Source organism: Toxotes jaculatrix, chromosome 24, assembly GCF_017976425.1.
Source record: "Toxotes jaculatrix isolate fToxJac2 chromosome 24, fToxJac2.pri, whole genome shotgun sequence".
In the NCBI taxonomy this organism is placed as follows: Eukaryota; Metazoa; Chordata; class Actinopteri; family Toxotidae; genus Toxotes; species Toxotes jaculatrix.
Window position 1 is genome coordinate 156589 of NC_054417.1, and position 20173 is coordinate 176761.

The 20173-nt window shown below is 50.9% G+C and overlaps 4 protein-coding genes across 6 annotated transcripts; 3 read left to right on the top strand and 1 right to left on the bottom strand.

Annotated features, from left to right (window-relative positions):
* Nucleotides 1-228: 228 nt before the first annotated feature.
* zdbf2 (zinc finger, DBF-type containing 2) lies at nt 229-5543 on the top strand. 3 transcript variants are annotated; one of them, XM_041032077.1, is made up of 10 exons: nt 229-363; nt 1122-1221; nt 1472-1630; nt 1813-1909; nt 2027-2181; nt 2411-2915; nt 3059-3184; nt 3284-3660; nt 3805-3985; nt 4052-5543. In XM_041032077.1, exons 3-10 carry the CDS (start codon nt 1491-1493, stop codon nt 4958-4960), a joined length of 2490 nt encoding a protein of 829 aa, XP_040888011.1. In that variant the 5' UTR covers nt 229-363; nt 1122-1221; nt 1472-1490; the 3' UTR covers nt 4961-5543. The 3 variants fall into 3 exon arrangements, with proteins under 3 accessions (XP_040888011.1, XP_040888012.1, XP_040888010.1); XM_041032078.1 differs by having other exon boundaries at nt 1472-1512; nt 1600-1630; nt 3805-5543; XM_041032076.1 differs by having other exon boundaries at nt 3805-5543.
* On the bottom strand, nt 3165-10513 carry dytn (dystrotelin). The gene is made up of 17 exons (XM_041032081.1): nt 10414-10513; nt 10024-10171; nt 9595-9620; nt 9390-9458; nt 8949-9150; nt 8634-8719; nt 8202-8281; nt 8056-8127; nt 7819-7982; nt 7593-7704; nt 7346-7479; nt 7086-7248; nt 6936-6988; nt 6703-6844; nt 5784-6228; nt 5554-5652; nt 3165-3227 (listed from the first exon to the last, which is right to left on the bottom strand). Exons 3-16 carry the CDS (start codon nt 9611-9613, stop codon nt 5558-5560), a joined length of 1836 nt encoding a protein of 611 aa, XP_040888015.1. The 5' UTR covers nt 9614-9620; nt 10024-10171; nt 10414-10513; the 3' UTR covers nt 3165-3227; nt 5554-5557.
* A 343-nt stretch (nt 10514-10856) lies between these two features.
* On the top strand, nt 10857-13502 carry LOC121177767 (CD59 molecule (CD59 blood group)). Its single transcript, XM_041032095.1, has 5 exons — nt 10857-11492; nt 11589-11672; nt 11858-11959; nt 12064-12137; nt 12499-13502. Exons 2-5 carry the CDS (start codon nt 11618-11620, stop codon nt 12619-12621), a joined length of 354 nt encoding a protein of 117 aa, XP_040888029.1. The 5' UTR covers nt 10857-11492; nt 11589-11617; the 3' UTR covers nt 12622-13502.
* A 1150-nt stretch (nt 13503-14652) lies between these two features.
* Nucleotides 14653-17776, top strand: ackr3b (atypical chemokine receptor 3b). Its single transcript, XM_041032090.1, has 2 exons — nt 14653-14800; nt 16145-17776. The coding sequence occupies exon 2, from the start codon at nt 16164-16166 to the stop codon at nt 17274-17276; it is 1113 nt and encodes a 370-aa protein (XP_040888024.1). The 5' UTR covers nt 14653-14800; nt 16145-16163; the 3' UTR covers nt 17277-17776.
* Nucleotides 17777-20173: the final 2397 nt, after the last annotated feature.

Here is a 20173-nt window from a genome sequence, read left to right on the forward strand (position 1 = left end):
CGTTCTCTGTGCTTCTGTCTCTGACATTACGTTCTTATTAAACTGTTAAACCAAACATCTGTATATCAGGGCTGTGAGAGTAAACAGACAATAAACGTTCTGTTCACAGACTCTTACTGTGAGAACCAACACGTTTCCATATTTACTGTCAGTGTCAAAGATCAGCGCAGTGAATCTCGGGAGGTCACCAGGTCTGACTGTAGTTCCCGCTGTGATCGGGCGGCGGCAGCACATCGCTCTGCCGGAGTTTGAGCAGCAGAAGAAGAACAGTCAGACCGGAAACTAAACAGAGCGGCGGAGCAGCGCGCGGCAGAAGAAGCTTTTAATGTGGGAAACCAAACGACAACAAATAAACAGCTGCAGGTAAACAAGATCAAAGATCAATAAACGTCCGCGTCACTAACCCGAACCTGGCAACCACGTCCTCTGTGTTATCGCTGCTAAGCTAACAGGCTAATGGTATGCTAACGGCTAGCCGGCTGCCGACGCTAACAGCAGCCGTAACGGCGAAGCCACGTCACCAGGAGCGTCACCATGGTTACCGTTAGTGCGGTTTAACCAAGCGTTACCCCGGGTTTAATGGAAAGGGTTTAAACTCACAGGTTAGCATGGATAGTTAGCTTCAGGGAATTAGCCAATCAGAGCGCAGGGTGGAAAGGCAGCCAATCAGGAAGCAGGTTGGGCTGAGCTGTGTGAATAAATAAACAAACTGAAAATAAAGACACGTTTGACTGTTTGTTTACAGTTTTAGCTCGTTATTGGTTAGATTTGTTGTTTATAAACAAGAAAACGGATCAACATGTGGGAGGATGACAGGTGGATGTTTGATTTTTTCACTGCACGTAGCTTTACTGTCTGAGTAAGGATGTTTTTAGCTGCACTGACCATCAGACTGACACACTGCACTGTTATTTGTTGTTGTTCTGTTGTTTGTTTCTGAACTGCCTGACAGCAAAGGAAAAGTGGAGTCAGGTTCCTTGTTTGTGTGCACAATGGCCAGTAAAGCTGACTGTGCCTCAGACAGGAGGAACAGGTGGAACCACTCCACTCTGTCTGTTGTTTCCATCTGAATCCTCTGAGCTTTAACACACAGACGGTTACAGCATCTCTCTCCTCCTCAGGCTCATGGACCCTCCACCTCAAACTCTCACTTGGTTACCATTGGTTACAGCATGGAGCGCTCCGATTGGACGGATACTTCACTGACTACACTGCCTCCAGGTCAGATTTGTGTGATGATGGTCGCTGTGTTTATCTCTTTCTCTGTTTTCAGCCCTTTGATAGAAAACAGATCACCGGAGGAGAGAAGCCTGAGCAGGTTAATCCACAGAAACACAGGATGGAACAAACATGATCAGCAGCTGCAGCTGTGATGATCAGCTGTGATGATCAGCTGTGATGATCTGTGTTGTACAGCCGACTGTGAGATTTTCTCCACAGTGGAATTAAAATGTGGTTCTGTGGGTTTCAGGTGTCCAGTCAGCAGCAGGATGTCAGACTCCTCTGATGAAGGTAAAAACTCAACAAGCACCACAGTTTCATTCCTGATTTCATGGGCTGACGACGCTCTGTGTGTGTGTGTGTGTGTGTATGCTGCAGATGGCCAGAGGAAGGCGGGCTCGACCAGCAGGTGAGTCTACCTGTCCGTGACTGCTGTCCCCCCACCTCCATTCAAACACACCACAGGTCTGCCCCCTGCTGGTCTCCTGCACGCAGTGCTGACTTCATTCACTCACCGCTGCACCTGTAGCTCACCTGTACTTATTGATTATTGATCAGTGACAGATTAAAGGAGTTCTCTCTGAATGACAGGATGTGGGTGGAGTCTCAGCCAGGTCCATCCAGGTGTCAGCCCAGCAGACAGGGTTACTGTGGCTACTGCAGAGTCCTCTACAGCAACTTGGACCAGGTACGGAAAACAAATACACCTGAGTCTGACTCACGCTGCATCTGATTTGTAGTCATGTGACCCGAACTGTCCAATCTGAATAACTGAGATATTAACATCATCACACGTTTGTCTCAGCACCTGTCCAGTCTCAGACACCTGGACTCGGTCCAGGCGTCCTCCAAAGGCTCCAGCACCTTCTCCTCCACCAGCAGCCAGACCAGACTGACCCTGTTGGAGCGATTCCTGCAGGACGTCCTGCAGCACCACCCGCACCGCTACAATGACCCCAGGTACCTGAAACACATCACTGAATGACTGCATCACAGAGACACTGATCAATACTTCATCTGATCAGCTCATCGGCTCCCTCTCTCTGCTGTGCAGCACCAACACTGACACTCAGCCTCTGTCACATGACCAGATCAACCCAGAGTGAATTGATCAGGTGATCCAGGACCAGGCTCAGAGAAGCCAGATAACGAACACCTGTCCTGTCGTTGTTTGTTTTGTCTCTGTCAGGCCGTCCCACGCCGACCTCCCATCAGTCTCTGCCCCTCCGTCACCGAAGGCGCAGCTGGATGAACTACGTTTCTCTGATGACAGCCGGTCGCTGGGTACCAGAGAGCGCCTGCCCAGCTCTGACGATACGTCTTGTCAGCCAGCCAATCAGCAGGAAGACGCCACAGAGGGGGCCGTTCAGGATCAGCTGTCTGGACCAATCAGACAGCAGAAGGACACGGGGACCGCCCCCACAGGGCACACACAGTCACCACCACCCCATGCCTCACCCCCAACAATACAATCCACACCCTTAGACTATCAGGCCCCGCCTTCTGTCCACAAGAAAGCCCACAGGAAGACCAACAGGAGGAAACCCAGCGAGTCCTCATCCTCGTCACGTCCCCTCAGGGAGCCAGGCCCCAGCCCCCCGCCCCACACAGATCCAGGACCGAGGCCCTGGCTGAGCTGGCAGAGGGACAGGAGGGAGGCTCACAGCGACTGGCTGGACCAGACCATCGAGGAGGTTTGTCCCTGTTAGAGTCAGTGTCCTCATGTCCCTGCAAAGCTTCCTGCTGTTCACCTGTCTGGTCTGAATGATGTTCAAGGAGTTTATGGACGTGGATCTGAGGAAAGGACGAACAGGTGTGTGTGTGTGTTGTACCTCAGGTGATCCAGATGTGCTGTCATGGTGTCACCTCTAATCCCTGCCAGCAGGAGGATGCCGACAGCTACCACTTCAGCCTTCCTGTCTCCATGGGAACCCAGAGCAATGACTGGGATTCACCTGTGCAGGTACCTGTCGATCAGCGGGAGGTGGTCGGAGTCGGCGAGGCACCTGCATGAGGAAGAAAAAGTTTTTATTTGTACTGAAGCTGTGAGTTTTCTCTGCAGGTGGTTTTACAACAAGCTCAGACACTCGATGACACACAGCCCCCACACACACCTGTCCAGGTGAGTCAGGCAGACGGGCGGGACCTGGGCTGTCTGACAGACGTTCAGGTGGCCCTGGAAGACCAGGTGTACTCGTACCAGCTCGACTCCGCCCTCTACAGTGAGCGTAAAGCAGGAGGTGGGGCCAGGCAGGACCAGGGTTTCTGGACTCTGCCCATAGAGGAGGTCCTGCCGGCCCCCGCATTCATCCCAGAATCCTTCAGGGGGAAGACCTGGACCCAGATTGAACAGGAGGACGAGGAGAAGGTGGACAGACTGGTCCGACAGTTCAGACACGGGAGGTTCATCTGCTACTTCGACAGCGAGTCTCTGGCCAGGTAACAAACACAGTGAGCCCCACACACACACGCACACACACACTAACATGGCAGAGAACACGCTGTGGAACCATCGTATCCACTGCATCGTTCTTATTTTCTTCAACTTTGACACGTAACGTTTGATGATGTCATCGCTGTCAGGTATGGAAGGGGGGGCCAAAACAAGAAAGGGCATGATGACAACAAGGAGGCGGAGCCAAATTGTGATACCTTGCCCTTACTGGACCATGATGATGATGATGATGATGATGATGATGATGACTCTGCGTACAGGAGGAAAAGGAGGAAGGGGCGGGGCTTCAGGGTGGCATCCAGGTGTCAGGTGGGTGAGAGAGAATTCATTCTTTCAGTTCGGAGACAAACACCTCACCTGTTTTTGTTTCCTCAGGTGGTTAAAGTCAGTCACAGCACTCAGACCGTCCAATTGGTTGTCCCAGCTGTCCGTCAGCCAGCTCTCGAGACCCTCCCCACCAGCGTCCCTGCAGCCAATCCAGATGTAGCAGAGAGGACACCTGAGGTGCAGACGTGGCACTGTCTTCCTCCGTCGTACTCCAACATCATCACGCCCGTGCAGCCTCGCACCTCTCTGGTCTACCTGCTCTGCTCCCCCTCTGGCCCCGCCCCCACCTGCACACCTGCTCACGGGTCCGCCCCCAAACGTTGCAGGAAGAAGAGGCGTCCCCTGGACGTGCAGAGGTTAAAGGTGAAATACAAACGACTTCCTGTCAGGTTCTACGACCCCGGCACCAACCGCATCCTGACGAACCCCCCCAAAGGCTTCCTGTGGCGCAGAGGCCCCGCCCCCTCAGGCCCACCGCCACCCTGCGTCCGTCAGCTGTTTCGAAGTCTGAGTCCAGACCTGAACACCGACAGGACGCCAGGGGAGGCGGCTGCAGGATCCTCCAGGGTCAAAGGTCACATGTCAGCAGACCCTCCCTTCAGCCACACCAACAGCTTCGCTCTGGGCACGCTCAGTAGGGACTCAGCACAGACTGATGAACAGGACACAGTCAGGAGGCGGGGGAGGACATCTAAAACCCCACCCCCTCCACCTCACAGCAGATCAGAGCGGGGAAGAGGGGGGAGGAAGGACAGGACACGCCCCCTAACCTCCAAGAGAAGAACCAGAGCTCAGGCTACGCCCCCGCAGCCCAGGAGGGAGGGCCTGCGACGGGCAGGACCCGGCAGGAAAGTCCCCTGCTCTACGGGCCCCGTCCTGACCCCCGCCTCGCCTCACTACCCCTCACCCCGCCCAGGGAGGGCTCGGAGGGGGCGGGCCTGCGAGAGACGAAGGTAGCAGGATACCTGGGGAGGAGAGGGGAGGGGAGGCGGGGGCGTTTAGGGGCCTCTGTTCCAAACTTTCAATTCAAAGATGCCTTCACTTGTCATTTACAATCAGGACGTTTCATGATTTCTAAACATGGATCTGATGATTGATCAGTCACATGATGCAGGTGATAAACGAGGCCGCCTGCTCGCTCCCGTTGAGTCATCGTCAGTTGTAAGATTTGAATCTGACGTTTTTGCGATTGAATGACATCACAAATTAAAAATGCAGAATTTTTTTCCACGTCAACGAATCAGATTCGACTTTACAGGAAGTCTGGATTTAAATTTGAATTCTGTCACAAAGAAAATAAAAATAAAAGTTGAAACGTTTTATTTTTCAAAAACTTAGAAAATTAAACTTGAACTTAATGAAACGATTTTATAATAATTTTGGCAGCTGCGTGTTTTTCTACCAGTAAACACACCTGAAGGTTGTGTCAGGTGTTACTCGTACCTGTTCTACAGGTGAAGCTGTTTCTGTCTCATGTTTTTTACCTTTATACCTGTTTGTTTAAATATCAATATCAATAAAGCAGTTTTTATGATTTGAATATGAGTCACCTGGTCAGTGTGTGTCTCTCCTCACAGCGTCCACCAGGTGGTGTATTGAGTCTCCCACCTGGTCTGCAGCCTCCAGAAACTCCACCCCCTTCCTTTCACCTGAACACAGAAAAATTTAAATGACAAAATGAGTTTTAATGTTTCAATGTTTTCAGTCAGTCAGGTGTTTGTTCAGCTGCCTGTCTCACCTGCCTGGATTCATTTTACACATGAAACAGTCTGTGTCTCACCTGTCTGTCCCTCTCTCCACCTGTCTGTCTCCATCACAGTCTTCAGTCTCTCTACAGTTTCCAGCAGCAGCTGGTCTGAACTACACATCCCACAATCCTCCTCTCCCTCTTCTTCTTCTTCCAACAGACAGGTGTCCTCTCCTTGTAGTCCCGCCTCCTCTGGTCTGTCTTCTTGTCCTGTTGAATGGCACAGACACCTGTCACCTGTAGACCCCCCCTCCTCCTCCCCCCCCTCCTCCTCACAGTGGATATCATGTGACGGAGGCAGTCCCTGTTGGACTGTGGGAGTTGAAGCTTGTCTTTCGTCTTCATGCCACTCATCCTTCAACAGCGCGTCTTCCTCTTCATCCTCAGTGTTTCCGTGTGCGTCTCTCTCCGTGTTCTCTGTGTCCACGCCGTGAGACGTGTTGTCTGCATGTTGTTGAGCCTCCATCTTGTTTATAGCCTGAAAGATGAAAGTCAGAAAACATCTGAAGAAGAGAAGCCAACTACAACTCCCAAGATGCATTTCCCTAACAAACAGTCACAGCAGTTAAATGTTCACTTTCTGATTAGAGCTGAGTGCAGGACCTGAAACCAGGTCCAGGTCCATCAGTGTCCTGGACCCTGACAAGTCCAAACCCAGGGCACAAGAACCTGAGGCCATCAGGATACCCGAGACTTTTATTCTGAAGAAAACCAAACAATGTTCTTCCTGAAAAACTGTCACATTTTTTCCTGCACAACAGTGGGAGGGGATTCACACCTCTGACTGATGTCTCCATGGCAACAGCAGCAGAGGCTCATGGGAACTGGTGTGGTATTTAGAGCATGAAGAGAGATGAACACATGAGACAGACAGACAGACAGAGAGACAGACAAACAGACAGCAGCTCAGGCATCGCCCACCAGCTCAGGTGACCTGTGAGTGTTTATTTACCTGTGTGAGCATACCCTGTAGACGCACGTTGTGTTGTCTCAGCGTTTCCATGGTAATCTCCATCTCCGAGCACCTGTCCTCCAGGATGCCCTGCTCTGATTGGACAGTGAGCCGCCACGCCTGCATCTCCTGCTCCAACAGCCTGAGGACAAACAAACCAATGAAAACCCAGAGACAGCGAAGCGTCGACGCACTCTGCTCTCTGATTGGTTGTTTGTGGTTTCCAGTCTCACCATTTGTCTCTGTGCAGGTTTCTGACTTCGGTCAGCAGCGCCGCCGCCTTCGACTGATCGTCAACAACACAACACGCATTTCATTTTAAACGCTATGATGATGCAACCACAAACATGTAAACAGTCAACAGTGAGGTCGTCAGAGGTCACCTGCTGAGTGGGCGTCTCCCCGTCAGTCTGCAGAGCTTTAGATGAAGATGAGCAGGGAGGAGGTTGCACTGAGGCATCATGGGATACACGTCTGTCAGAGGAGGGACTGTGACGGACAGCTGAGTCAGCCATTCCTGAGGCGGTATCAGAAGGGGGCGGAGCCCTGAAACAGGATTGACAGTGTTTAATGAAAACAATTTGAACCAAAGAAAAAGTTGTTTAACAACTTGGTTTACACGCTAACTGCACACCTGTCTCACCTGTTCTCAGCCTCCCCTGACTCCGCCCACATCAGGACTCTCCTCCTATCAGCCTCTCTCTGAGTGTATCGCCGTGGTAACAGGGCATGGCGTGCGCTGCTCATTAACAAACACAGAGACTCCTTCCAGGTGGGCTGATGGAGAAAGGTAGAGGTAAAGAGTCGGGGGGGGGGGCCCTCACCTGTACCTGCCAGGTGTTTCTACCTGAGCACAGAGCTCGACCTGTGCGCACCTGGCTGAGTTTTACCTGTGTGCAGAACTCCAGCAGCGGGTGGCGGGCTCTGTGTTTCCTTGTCTGTCGGTGGCTCAGGAAGCAGCTGTGACACACGTGGACATTCACACACTTCATGCAGCGATACCTGGACACACAGAGTCAGCCATCACACACCTGGGCCACGCTCCATCAGATGTGTGAGACAGTAACACACTGGACAGTGTTTTAGCTTTCGTCTGAATGGCTGATGTCTGATCACCTGAGTCCAGAGATGGGATAAGTTTTGCAGGTGTGGCATCGGACTCTGTGAGTGACGTTCTGACTCACGGACAGCCGGAACAGAGTGGGTAACCATAGCAACAGGCGCGGTTCGCTCTGCAGCCACGACAACACGTGTTCTCCGCTCACCGTCGGCGTCAACACCTGCAAATACGGTCGGTGAGTTGCCATGACAACCACGAATCACCTGCAGGCGAGCGTTTCTCTCGGTTCTCACCCCGTTAAAACATGACCTCACCGCCGCCTCCACGCCGCCAAAAACCGCTTCTTCCTGCACGGCAGCTGGAATCTGAACACACAAACAGGTCAGAGACAACAGCAGGAGAAGGGCATGCAGGGAAATGGAGTCTGTGCGGGGTTCACCTGGCTGAGGTCCAGAAGCACAGATCTGAGTCCGGACCTGCTGACAGATCCCGAGCTGTTTTCAGAAACACTCACCAGAGCTGCAGCAAAATAACAGAGTGCATTTTATTCTGAAGGAAACATTCACTGGAGTTATGTATTTTATTCTGAAAATCTTTTTCAGCTTTGAAACTTCCTCTCAGATGAATTTAAATGTTGTATTTCTCAGGGACGTTTCTGGGCCATTGACTCTGAGGACGCGCCTCGGCCTCGTCTGCTCGTCGGACTTCTTCTCAAACAGGAGGAAACGTTTGTCGGGGACTATTTCCTGTGGCGGATTAACTGACACATGGGGCTGTTTTGGCATTTGTCCAGCAGAGGACAGGATAACTGGGCCGGCATCAAGGTGTCGGTACCTGAGGGACGTGCACACGCTCAGTGACACTGACTCACCTCTGTACTTCAGCAGCAAACTGTCTGAGGACAGAGCGACGAGACCAACTCGAAGAGACGCAGCAGAGACACGGCCAGCCTGAGTCCTGCAAGACACACAGAGACACAGACACACACACAGAGAAACAGAGACACAGACACACACAGAGACAGACACACACACACAGAGATACACACAGAGACAGACACACACACAGAACCACACACACAGACACACACTCACACAGAGACACACAGAGACACACAGAGAGACACAGTCGTTGACAGAGTTCCTTTGGACCCAAACACAGTGACAACCTGGATTTGACCTCTGACCTGTCATAGAGCCTGAACATCAGACTGCAGGTTTCAGCTGAAGCCGCCGCGGTCACGTGACCGGCCACTTCCTGTGGCACGCTGTGAAACATCTTGTTGAGAGCCCGGGTCACTTCCTCCCTGTTCAGCCCCACGTCGTGCTGCCGCGTCCCGCTCAGCGAGCCGATGGCCGACGTAACGTGTCGAACGGACACCACATCCACTGGAAAGACAAACAACACGGTGCTCAGGGGTCACAGGTCAGAGGTCAGGACTTCCCTCACTCACTGTGTCTCTCTGTGTCTCTGTGTGTGTCCTCACACTCACTGTGTCTCTCTGTGTCTCTGTGTGTGTCTCTCTGTGTCTCACTGTGTGTGTCCTCACACTCACTGTGTCTCTCTGTGTGTGTCCTCACACTCACTGTGTCTCTCTGTGTCTCTGTGTGTGTGTCCTCACACTCACTGTGTCTCTGCAGAGCCTGGATCTTGGCGGCAGCTCTGTAAACACACGCTCGGATCTCATTCAGTCCGTCTGTGAACAGAACAACAGATGCAGAGGAATAAAGGACAGTGGATCTTCGACTCTGCAGCTGTGACGCTCAGCTCCAGGTTGTGTAGAAGGACAGAGGACAGTTCTCAGTGTGGAGACTCAGCAGAGACTGGTTTACCGATGCTGTCCAAGTCCATGATGAGCCTGAAAACACAACATAAAACCAGACCACGATCAGCTTGTTGTTGTTGTTGTTAGAGTTATTGACAAAAAAACGCAGCAGTGTGACCAGTGACAGTGTCCCAAGGGTTAGGCTGCACCCGACCCGCGTGACCCTCGACCTCTGACATGGGGTCAGTCCAGTTACAGAAAGCTAAAGAAACTGCAACCAAACACACAGAAAAGTTTCTGTGTTCAGACGTTTGGAAACTTCCGTCCTCCTGTTCAGCCCCTGGTCAGTCCACTGGACAAGGTCCACTGGACTGACCCCAACCATGAACTGACCCACACCATGAACTGCCCCACACCATGAACTGCCCCACACCTATGTGGATTTTGCAGGTCTCTGCCTGGACCAGATCAGACAGTAGGAGCTGAACAGACTCACCGTCCCTCTGGCTGCAGGTAAAGTCCTCAGAGACACAGTGAAGCTGCTGAATGATGAATGAAGGTTTCCTTTATCATCACAGCTGCTTCTCACCTGACAACCCCGCTCACCTGCTGTCTGTGGACCAATCAGAGCAGAGCACAGACGCCTGCGTGGAGGAGAGCGACACTGAGAACCAACATCAATCATCATCGCCCCCCCACCCCTCCCATCCTCAAAACAACCACAGAAATAATCAGTAGATCAATAAATTTAATAAATAAAGTGCAGCAAAGAAAAATGAACGAAGACAAAGACAGAGAGACAGAGGCAGACACAGACAGAGACAAAGAGACAGACAGAGACAGAGGCAGTTCCCCTCACTCTGAGACATGATGTCCTTCACCTCACCAGAGCTGGACTTTGACTCTCAGACCTTGAGTCTTTGACTCTGAGTCTCCGACTGTTTCCTGGTTTGTCACTTCATCTGCATCCTGCTTGATGACCTTTGACCTCTTCCAGTTGATACTGGTTTGGATTGGGCGCGGAGTCGTTCTTTCAGAAGAAGCCGGAGCGCAGCGTCTGATGAGCGCGGGCCGAGTGGCCTGATGATGAGGAACAAAGCAGCAGCTGTGTGGAGCTGAACGCCGCCTCTGTTCGCCGCTGACGACCTCTGCTCTTTGTTTGTCTGTCCAACGAGGCTCATTGTTCGATTGTGGGTCGTTTCAGGACCGAAACACTGGAGCGTTTCTTCTTCTGGACTGAGACAAACGGCAGCACACACAGAGTCTCTCATCGCCACCATCATCACACCATCACATCAGCGCCGGGCTCAGCGTGGTGGCGCTCGCTCAGAAGTCCTCTCTGCAGCTTAGGCTTTCAGCTAAACGCTAAACATTAGCATGTCCACATGCTGGGGTTAGCATGTAAGCAGTAAACACAGCGTACGGCCGAGGCTGATGGGAACATCTTCAGTTCTGCAGCTCTGTGCTTCACATGTGGCCTGATGATGAAAGCTGTTACGGTTCATCCTGAGGGGACCATGACACTTCATCACAGCCAATCACAGCCCACAGCTGCTGAAGTCTTTCAGTGTGGACCAAAGTGTGGACACTCCACAGCAGAGGACTGAGACTCTGAGACTGTGGGACTGTGGGACTCTGAGACTGTGAGACTGTGGGACTGTGGGACTGTGGGACTCTGAGACTGTGGGACTGTGGGACTCTGAGACTGTGGGACTGTGGGACTCTGAGACTGTGGGACTCTCAGAGGAAGTAAAACCGAACCGAGCTGACGTGGCGGCGTCTTACTTCAGGGTCCTGTGAAATCTGAAAAAACAAATGAAGACGAAGACAAAGAACACAGCCACTCCAGCTCCGCCCAGTGGGCGGGGCCTCACCGCTGCACTCAGCCTTCAGCCACAGCTGGAGTCGTCACTCCGGCTCTCCTCCTCCTCCTCAGCAACTACTACAGTCCGACTGCTCTGCTGGGTGAGTACACACTGTCCATGCTGTCCTCTACACATCTCTGTTGTTTGTCCAGTGTTTCTGTCTCATGTTTGTGCTGCTCTGACCGACTGACTGCAGATGAGTGTGTGAGCTGTGCTGAGGTAAAAATGAAGCGCTCCCTAGGACTCTGCCTGGTGATCTGTTCCACTCTGATTGGACTGGGTACGTTTGATTTGTTGTCTTTTCAACTTTCTCTGATCTGAAGCTGAATCTGGGTCAGACTGAGAACAGTGGGTCAGTTGGTGGTTTAGTGGGTGGGTCAGTCGGTGGGTCAGTCGGTGGGTTAGTCAGTGGGTTAGGTCACCATCATCATCATTAGTATCAGCACAGTGTTTCCTGTGTTCCAGGATCAGCCATTCGCTGTTACAGCTGTAAGGATTATACAGCCAGCTGCTCCAAACAACGAGACTGTAGCTATGACGACGCCTGTCTCACGCTCAACGAGAGAGGTACCTCTGCACCAGCACACCCACACAGCTCCGGGTCCGATCGGTCCGGCAGCTTCTCGCTCGGTCGGAGCTTGTTGAAACCTGAGCTTCCTGTTTCCCTGCAGGTGGAATGACGTACCGTCAGTGTCTGAAGTACTCAGACTGCGATTACAACCGCCTGGCCCAGATGTTCCCCCAGGTACAGAACCCTCTGCTGGACTGAGAGACCGGGACCTCAGAGCCCGAGACCTCAGAGCCCACCACTGGGTCACGGTTAGTTTAGTGGCGTTCAGTGGTCTCGTACTTAGGTGTTTAGGGTTTGTACCGGGTGAGACGGGTGGGACAGCTGAGACAGGTGAGACGGGCGGGAAGGCTGAGACAGGTGAAACGGGTGGGACGGCTGAGAGAGGTGGGTGAGACAGGTGGGACAGGTGAGACGGGTGAGACGGGTGAGACAGGTGAGACGGGTGCTGCTTTGTGTTGAATGAAATCACAGATGTTGTGTCTGTCCAGATGGAGACGTCACGGCTCAGAGACTCATTCTGAACATTGTCCTCCAGGTGTCCAGCTTCACCTTCAAGTGCTGCAACTCTGACCTGTGTAACTCCGCCCCCTCCTCTGCAGCCAGCTCTCTGATTGGCCTGCTGGCCTCTGTGGTCGTCATGTGGTGGTGCATCCACTGAACAGGAAACCGGAACGTTGGCCCTGCAGCTCTGTGGCGCCCCCCAGTGTCTGGACACATACAGCTTCTATAACAGCCGCAGCTTCTCTAACTGTTACTCACCAAACATTCACTCAGTCACCACGTCACAGTCACTCATCTGACCTTCTCCTTCCAGAAAGGTGAATGTTTTATCTGATGAAGGTGTGACGCGTCGTCGCTCAGTCACATGACAAACGAGAAAGGACAGGATGAAGAGTTTCAGCTGCTCATTGATCGAACATTAAAAACCGATCGATCGGTCAAAGGTCACATCATTGATCCAGCCGGAGACGGTGTGATGCTTTCTGTGGTTCGGTGTCTCTGATTGGTCACTCACTACAGCCACAGGCAGACATTTATTTTGAAAAGAATCTGTAAACAACTTCCTGCCTCCAGCTCCCACAATGCAACACTGTCATGTGGAGAAGACAAAGACTCTACATCCTCAGATGTTTGAGTGAGACGTTACCTTGCACACCACAGACACTGTCCAATCAGAGTTTAGTATGTAGTTTATCTGGAAGCTTCAGGCAGGTGAGAAGGTGAAGAGACCACGTCCACGTCTGTGTCCACGTCCATGTGAAGACTGCAGGTGGTTTTAGTGGAGACATCTCTGATTGGTCAAACACAGAGACAGAAAGGTGCTGAACAACATGAAGTGATGAAGGAGTGAGGTGGTGACTCCGTGAATCAGAAATAAATAACAAACCTGCTGTCCTCCTTAACCCTGCTGTCCTCCCTAAGCCTGTCCAACGTCTCAGTTCCTCACTAACAGAACCTTTGGGTTCTTCTGCTTCCTGTTTGGCTGAAACGTTAGCGAAGGTCAAACTTTCTGTGTGACAAAGAAATAAAGGTTTACAAACTGGAGACAGACTCCCGTTCTTTATTGATGTCCATTCTTCGTGTGTGTGTGTGTGTGAGAATGTTACACACAGTGAGAACTGTTACCTGGCTTCAGGCAGGGACACTTCACACAAAGCTCCACTGTGCTGTGGCGTCTTCGTGGCTCTCACAGACGCCATGTTGGATCCGTTTCTGTTTCATCGTTTCTTCTGGAATCATTTTAAGGTTAGGGTTCTGGTTTTCTGTCTTCCTGTCCTAAAAAACATTGTTTTCAAAGTAAAACCTGATTTATTGAGTTTTATCTTTAAGATTTTACTTCTATTTTAAAATTTTGGACTTTATCAAATTAGTTTTATTTTAAATTGAATAACTGTATTTGATAAATACTGAGTTCTTCAGGATTTAGTGTTCTGTTTGATAAATATACAGCACCTCTGTTTGGATGAAAACGTCGCAGCCCGTTGGTCGGTTCTTTGTTTACTGATGTGAGTCCTCAGCCGTCAGTGGCCGTGTGGTGCAGTGTGGCTCAGCGCCCAGCGGGGGGCTCAGGTGGAACAGGTGAGCTCCAGTCTCACTGCGGACCACCTGATCCAGCAGCAGAGTCTTCGCCACAGGGAACTTCTCCAGGACTGTCTGGGATCCTGGAGGGAAAACCAGTGACCGCTGGCCGTCATGTGTGACATCACTGTCATGTGATTTCCACATGTACTCACAGTTTTCCAGGTGTATCCAGCACAGGACACAGACACAGGAGCCAGTCACACCCTCCTCCAGGTGAACTCACCTGTCTGCTGTCAGGTCCCTGTCTCTCTTCTTCTTGGCCAAGGTTCTGCTCTGACCTGCACTCCATGAACCACTGTCTGACCCACTAACACTGTGTGGACATTGTGTCCTGTCCTCTCACCTTCAGAGGACACACCTCTCACCCTCCATGCAGCAGGAAATTAAAAATCCTCCATTAATTACTGTCAATAAAAGTGTGAGGCTCTTATTGTGGTGGGTCAGGTCAGAGGCTGCTTTGTCTGTATCCTCACAACTAAGGTAAGACAACTATGCGCGTGCGCGTCGGGAGGACGTGTCGTCACGCATCTCTGACGCTTTTGTTCCAAAGTTTTTGATTTTTTTTTTTTTTTTTTTGAAGCGCGTGCTTCAGCAGAGTGACCGAGCGCAGTGTCTCTGTGGGCGTTTCTTCTTCTTCTTCTTCTCTCCCTGCTGATTATTAACTGCAGACTGAAGCGGGACTCCGTCACACCGCCTCACCGCCTCACCGCCTCAGACCCTGCGCCGGAGGGACTGGACTGTAACCCGTCTGTCCTGTAAGTGTTTCATCCTCCACCCGCTTCAGCCCAGACTCCGCTCAGAAATGTGCTGTTTTTGTGTTAGTGACACAGGCCGATGGACGTGCTTAGTTATTGAATCCTCACAGTTGTTTGTAGCTGCTCCGTAAAGAGACGTTTACATGGACCAAAGTCCTGCGGTGGCGAAGGAAACGTGAGCCGAATGTTAGATCGTGTTAATGCACGTGTTATAAACTGTGAACGTTTGCACTGAAGATAAAACCAGAGTCCACTAAGTCTGACACTAACCCTGCTCCGCAGGGACAGCTTCAGACCAGACTCCCTTTAAAATGTGTTCCACATAAAACGAAAGGCGCAGGAGAACTTCACTGTGATGGTGTGAAATCCAGAGTCAGTTCACACAGGGAGGAGGGAACCACTGACACCGAACATCACTCATCTTCAGGGGCAGGAACCGAGCTGTGCTGCCGCTCGGTTTAGTCCCTGACATGTCACGTCACCGGTTCACTGGTTTTAACTCTGAGTGGGAGTCTGGTCCCATGAACACGGACCTGCTTCTTCCCCTCCTCAGCAGCTGGTTCTGCTGCTCTGAGATCAGCTGATGAAGGGTCAGAGTCAGTCACTGATGGAAACATGCTCCTGATGATGCTGATGATGGATCAATGTATGAGACATGATGGAAGCTCACTCACTCACTGATTCAGCTCCACAGTAAAGGTCGTGACCTTTCAGTGTAAAGTTTCCTGTGGAGTTTTTCTTTTACGGAGAAGGAGCATAAAAACTAAGTGCTGCTCCTCCTTCTGTCTGTGTGGGGGCTGAGCTTTATTCTTCTTTACTGTTGAGTTAAAGTAAAATGTTGGACTGAGACTCACACAGTGAATCCTTAATTTTAAGATTTTTGCATGGAGTCTGGTGAGATGCTGACCTACAGGACAGACCGTGGTTCTCCTGTTTGAACCCAGGAGGAGGAGGAGGCAGGAAACACATGAATGTCCATCATGCCATTCAGGCCTGAGACATAAATCCTGTCCACCAGACTCAGATGGTCACAGAGTGGTCTGTCAGTATCAATCACACAGAGGGTATTGATCAGTGATGAGCACACAGAGACGTTATTGTTCCCTCAATGTGTCCGTCTTCAGTCTCTGTCCTCTGTTTCCTGTCAGTTCAAAGTGTCTCAGTATATTAACGACGTCTGGATCTAAATGTGGACCAGCCTGAGGTTTCAGGTCCGTCCATCTGTCCTCTGTGTGTGGTCTGAGGACTCATGTTTCATCACGAGTCTTGTTCTGACTTCAGCTTTTACTTATTTTCCTTCCCTGGTTCTGTTTGTTTGTTGTGATGGTTCCTGCTGTTTTTCAGGTTTTAAGTCGACATCATCATGAGTCTGAGCTCCAGCGACCTCGCCGAGCTCATGGAGCTGTGGGAGGAGCTAAACCTGACCACCGCAGACCACCACAACCTGTCCTACGTGGAGATGCTGCGGTGTTCGGGCGCAGTCAGCCACGCCGCCTTCCTCCACGTCCTCGCCGTCCTCTACATCTTTGTCTTCCTGGTGGGCCTCGCCGCCAACGCCCTGGTGGTCTGGGTCAACCTGCGCTCCAGAAGGAACCAGTACGAGACGCACCTGTATGTCCTGAACCTGGCTGTGGCCGACCTGTGCGTCGTCTGCACGCTGCCAGTCTGGGTGACCTCGCTGCTGCAGGAGGGTCGCTGGCCATTTGGCGAGGCCATCTGTAAACTCACCCACCTGGTCTTCAGCATCAACCTCTTCAGCAGCATCTTCTTCCTCACCTGCATGAGCATCGACCGCTACCTGTCCGTCAGGCTATTTGCCAACGCCCCCGACAGCAGCGGCCGACAGAAGAAGTGGGTGCGACGGATGATCTGCGTCCTGGTTTGGCTGCTGGCGCTGCTGTCCTCTGTCCCCGACACTTACTTCCTGCAGACGGTGAAGTCGTCACACCATGACGGCGTCATCTGTCGGCCAGTTTACCCATCCGACAACCCGAGGGGGTGGATGTTGGGCGTCCAGCTGAGCTTCATTGTCCTCGGCTTTGCCATCCCCTTCCCCATCATTGCCATCTTCTACCTGCTCCTGGCGGCGGCGATCCCTCCCGGCTCGGACCGGGAGCGCCGCATCAGCCGCCAGATCATCCTCATGTACATCGTCGTCTTCCTGGTGTGCTGGTTGCCGTTCCACGCCGTCCTCCTGCTGGACACCCTGTCCCTGCTCAACATCCTGCCCTTCAGCTGCCGCCTGGAGAACTTCCTGGATGTGTCCCTGCACCTGACACAGTGCTTGTCTCTGGTCCACTGCTGCGTCAACCCCGTCCTGTACAACTTCATCAACAGGAACTACCGCTACGACCTCATGAAGGCCTTCATCTGCAAGTACTCCACCAGGACGGGGCTCGCCAGGCTCATCGACGCCTCGCACACCCCCGAGACTGAGCATTCGGGAGTGACGATGGACAACAGTGTCCCAATGTGAACTCTAATCCATCCTAACAAGATCCAGAATAAAAAGCAGCGACCTGGGACCAGGCTAAATCCATCGGCCTCGCCCGATGTGTGAAATACAGCCCATAATGACTCAAGTTACGCTACAGTATATGGACTGGGCTGTCCACAAACTTTTGACCATGTAGTGTGTTTTCTAACTGTTTCAGGTGTATCAGGTGTTTGTCCTGACAGTCAGAACCGAGGGCTGAAAAGTTGAAGTAGCATTTCAAACATGGACGGTGTAATGACTCTCACACACACACACATTTCTGTTCTAGTTTTCATTCTTACTCAGTTGTTGAAATCTGGTTTGGAAGCAGGATCACAGGAAACATATTTAATCCAGTGTCTGACCCTCATGCTTCTGTTTTCTCTCCCAGTTTAACGCGTTCTGTCAGTTTTCAGGTTCCACACTTCATTAAGAAAGTTGCAGATCTGTGTCACTGACCTCTCTGGTGTTTTTCTCTTTAATAAACACGTGTACGTGAACATTTTCACTCTCTGACTCTGACTGAAGCAGCTGAACAGGATGTAACGTCTGGATGAGAAAAGATGGAAAATCTGTGAAGCTGAGGTGTGAATCACTGAGGGAGGAGCGTCTTTGGATTTTTCTGTCCTGAATCACTCAGAGTTCCTTTGGAAACAGAGTGAAACTGTTTTTCCAGACAGAAAACAAGAAAAACAGGTTTTCAGCTGCGTCACTTCAGAAGCACTGAAATCACAGAGCACGCTCCGTTAAAATAACACTTTCTTACACAGAGTCTGGTCTGTCTGTCTCTGCCTGTCCAGGTGCTTTTAGATGGAGTGTATTTACCTGTGTGAGGTCACAGCTGCTGTGTCCTTCACAGTCAGTCTGAAGAGGAAGAGGAGGAGTCATCATCTGCAGGTGTGAGTGCCTCAATCACAGAGCGAACACCTACTGCTCAGAGGACAGGTGGGTTTACCTGCAGACAGAAAGACAGGAAGACTGAACATGTGAGAGGACGGAGGACATCGTCCAAACATTTAATGTTTCTAAAAATTCTTCTTTTTGCAGCAGAAAGATAAAACTGTAAATCTGCACTGATGTAATAACACAACATACACAGCATGAAGTCAGAGAGGAGGTGAGGACTGATGGATTCACACCAAACCTTATGGAAAAAAACAGGAATTTAGATTCTCTTCACAGACATCTGTGTCACTGTGAGGACCAGTGTTCAGTTTCATTTCTACAACTCAAACAAACATGAATTTTCATCCAAAGTTTCACTGTTTGTTTTTTCAAACTCCTCTGGATCCACAACTTTACGCCCCAAAAGAAAATGTTGTAATAACAACAAATCTTTCTTTAATATATTACTGATTTAAGGTTCAAAGATCGTGACTGAACGGAGTATTTACATGCGTACATACATGCATACATGTATACATACATATATATACATACACACAGAGAATGTTTGCAGCTTGTGCTCGTGTTGTGTTCGTGTTGGTCAAAGCTTCTGGGAGTTTCCTGTGTGAAGCTTTTAAACTCCAGTTCTCTATGAGCTCTGATGCTGAAAGAGGACGTCAGGGACAGAGAGTCTCTGTGACCTCTGTCCCCCATGTGTGTGGTCTCATTCTTGAAAGTGAGGACGTTTAGTCCAGTTTCAGTCCAGCCTGTGGAATGTATGAAGTGACCGAACGTCCTCAAAAGGACACAAGCACAAACGTGAGTGTGTCCTGTCAGGGTTCAAAGGATTCATTCATTCATGCTCACTCTGTCATTATCCTGCACACGCTCAGGCTGAGACAGTGACTTCTTACACAGCAGCCATCAGGGACACAAGAAATCCTGGAATTTATTTAAGGACTCCTGGAAAGGACATCTGACACGCCTGAGGACTTCGTCCTCCAGGACTTCTCAAACCTTTCAAATGTCTCTGTGTTGGTTCGGAGGAGCCGCTTCACTTTAAACAAGGAGCTGTGACCTTTGACCCCGTGTGGGGTCCTGTTTACCCTCAGGAGCTGTTGCTCCACATTCCTCACACCGTCTCCGTGGATACAGGAGTCCAGTCGTCCTATTGGTTGAGAGCAGAGGGTCAGCTGATGTGTGATCAGTTCCAATAACCAGAGAGACGAGGAGCGAGCAGCACTGAGCAGGAATCAGGATCCACTTCAGACCACTGCCCTCTGCGCTACGGACCGAGACCAATCACACACTCCTGTCCACTGTGTCCACAGAGGACACACACACACCTGGCCAATCTACAACTGGAGCCAATGAGCAGAGACGAAGGACATAAAGGGACGGTGTCACAGCTGAGCCAGTGTCCTGCTGCTGTTAGTGTGTGTGTTACTGTGGAATAAAGCTGATTCGGAGTCCTGCTCGTGCAGCTTCCGTCTGAAGCTTAACTCGTTTTCAGTTGATTCATCGACTAACTGCTGTAGTTTTATCGTAAACAAATGAAAACGTTCGTTAGGGTTAGGGTTCGTTTCTTCGGAGCCAGACCTGAAGCAGGTCCGGCTGAACGCACCTGCTGGGCCTGAATCAGCGGGCTTACCTGCTGCAGGTGTGCGGACAGGCCGCGATCCGCTCCGGTCGACCAGCGTCCGCTTCTCCGAACAGAAAAACTAAAGCTAACGACGAAGAAGAAGAAGCTAAACGAAATAATTCTCTCCTACAAAACGCGACACGTTCAGACGAAGCGTACGGCCCGCCATTTCGTTTAGAAGCAAAGCTCTCTTCCGGTCCCGCCTTCTCACCTGGCTAGCTTCCTTCCCGTTAGCCTCTGAGCGTTTCAGTTTGTTTGATTTTTTTTTTTAATGAATCGAAAGAATAAAAAATAAAAAAAAACATTCTCAGATTAATGAGAGAAAAAGTTGAGCAGCACAACATTAAAAAATAAAACCAGATTTATTTTT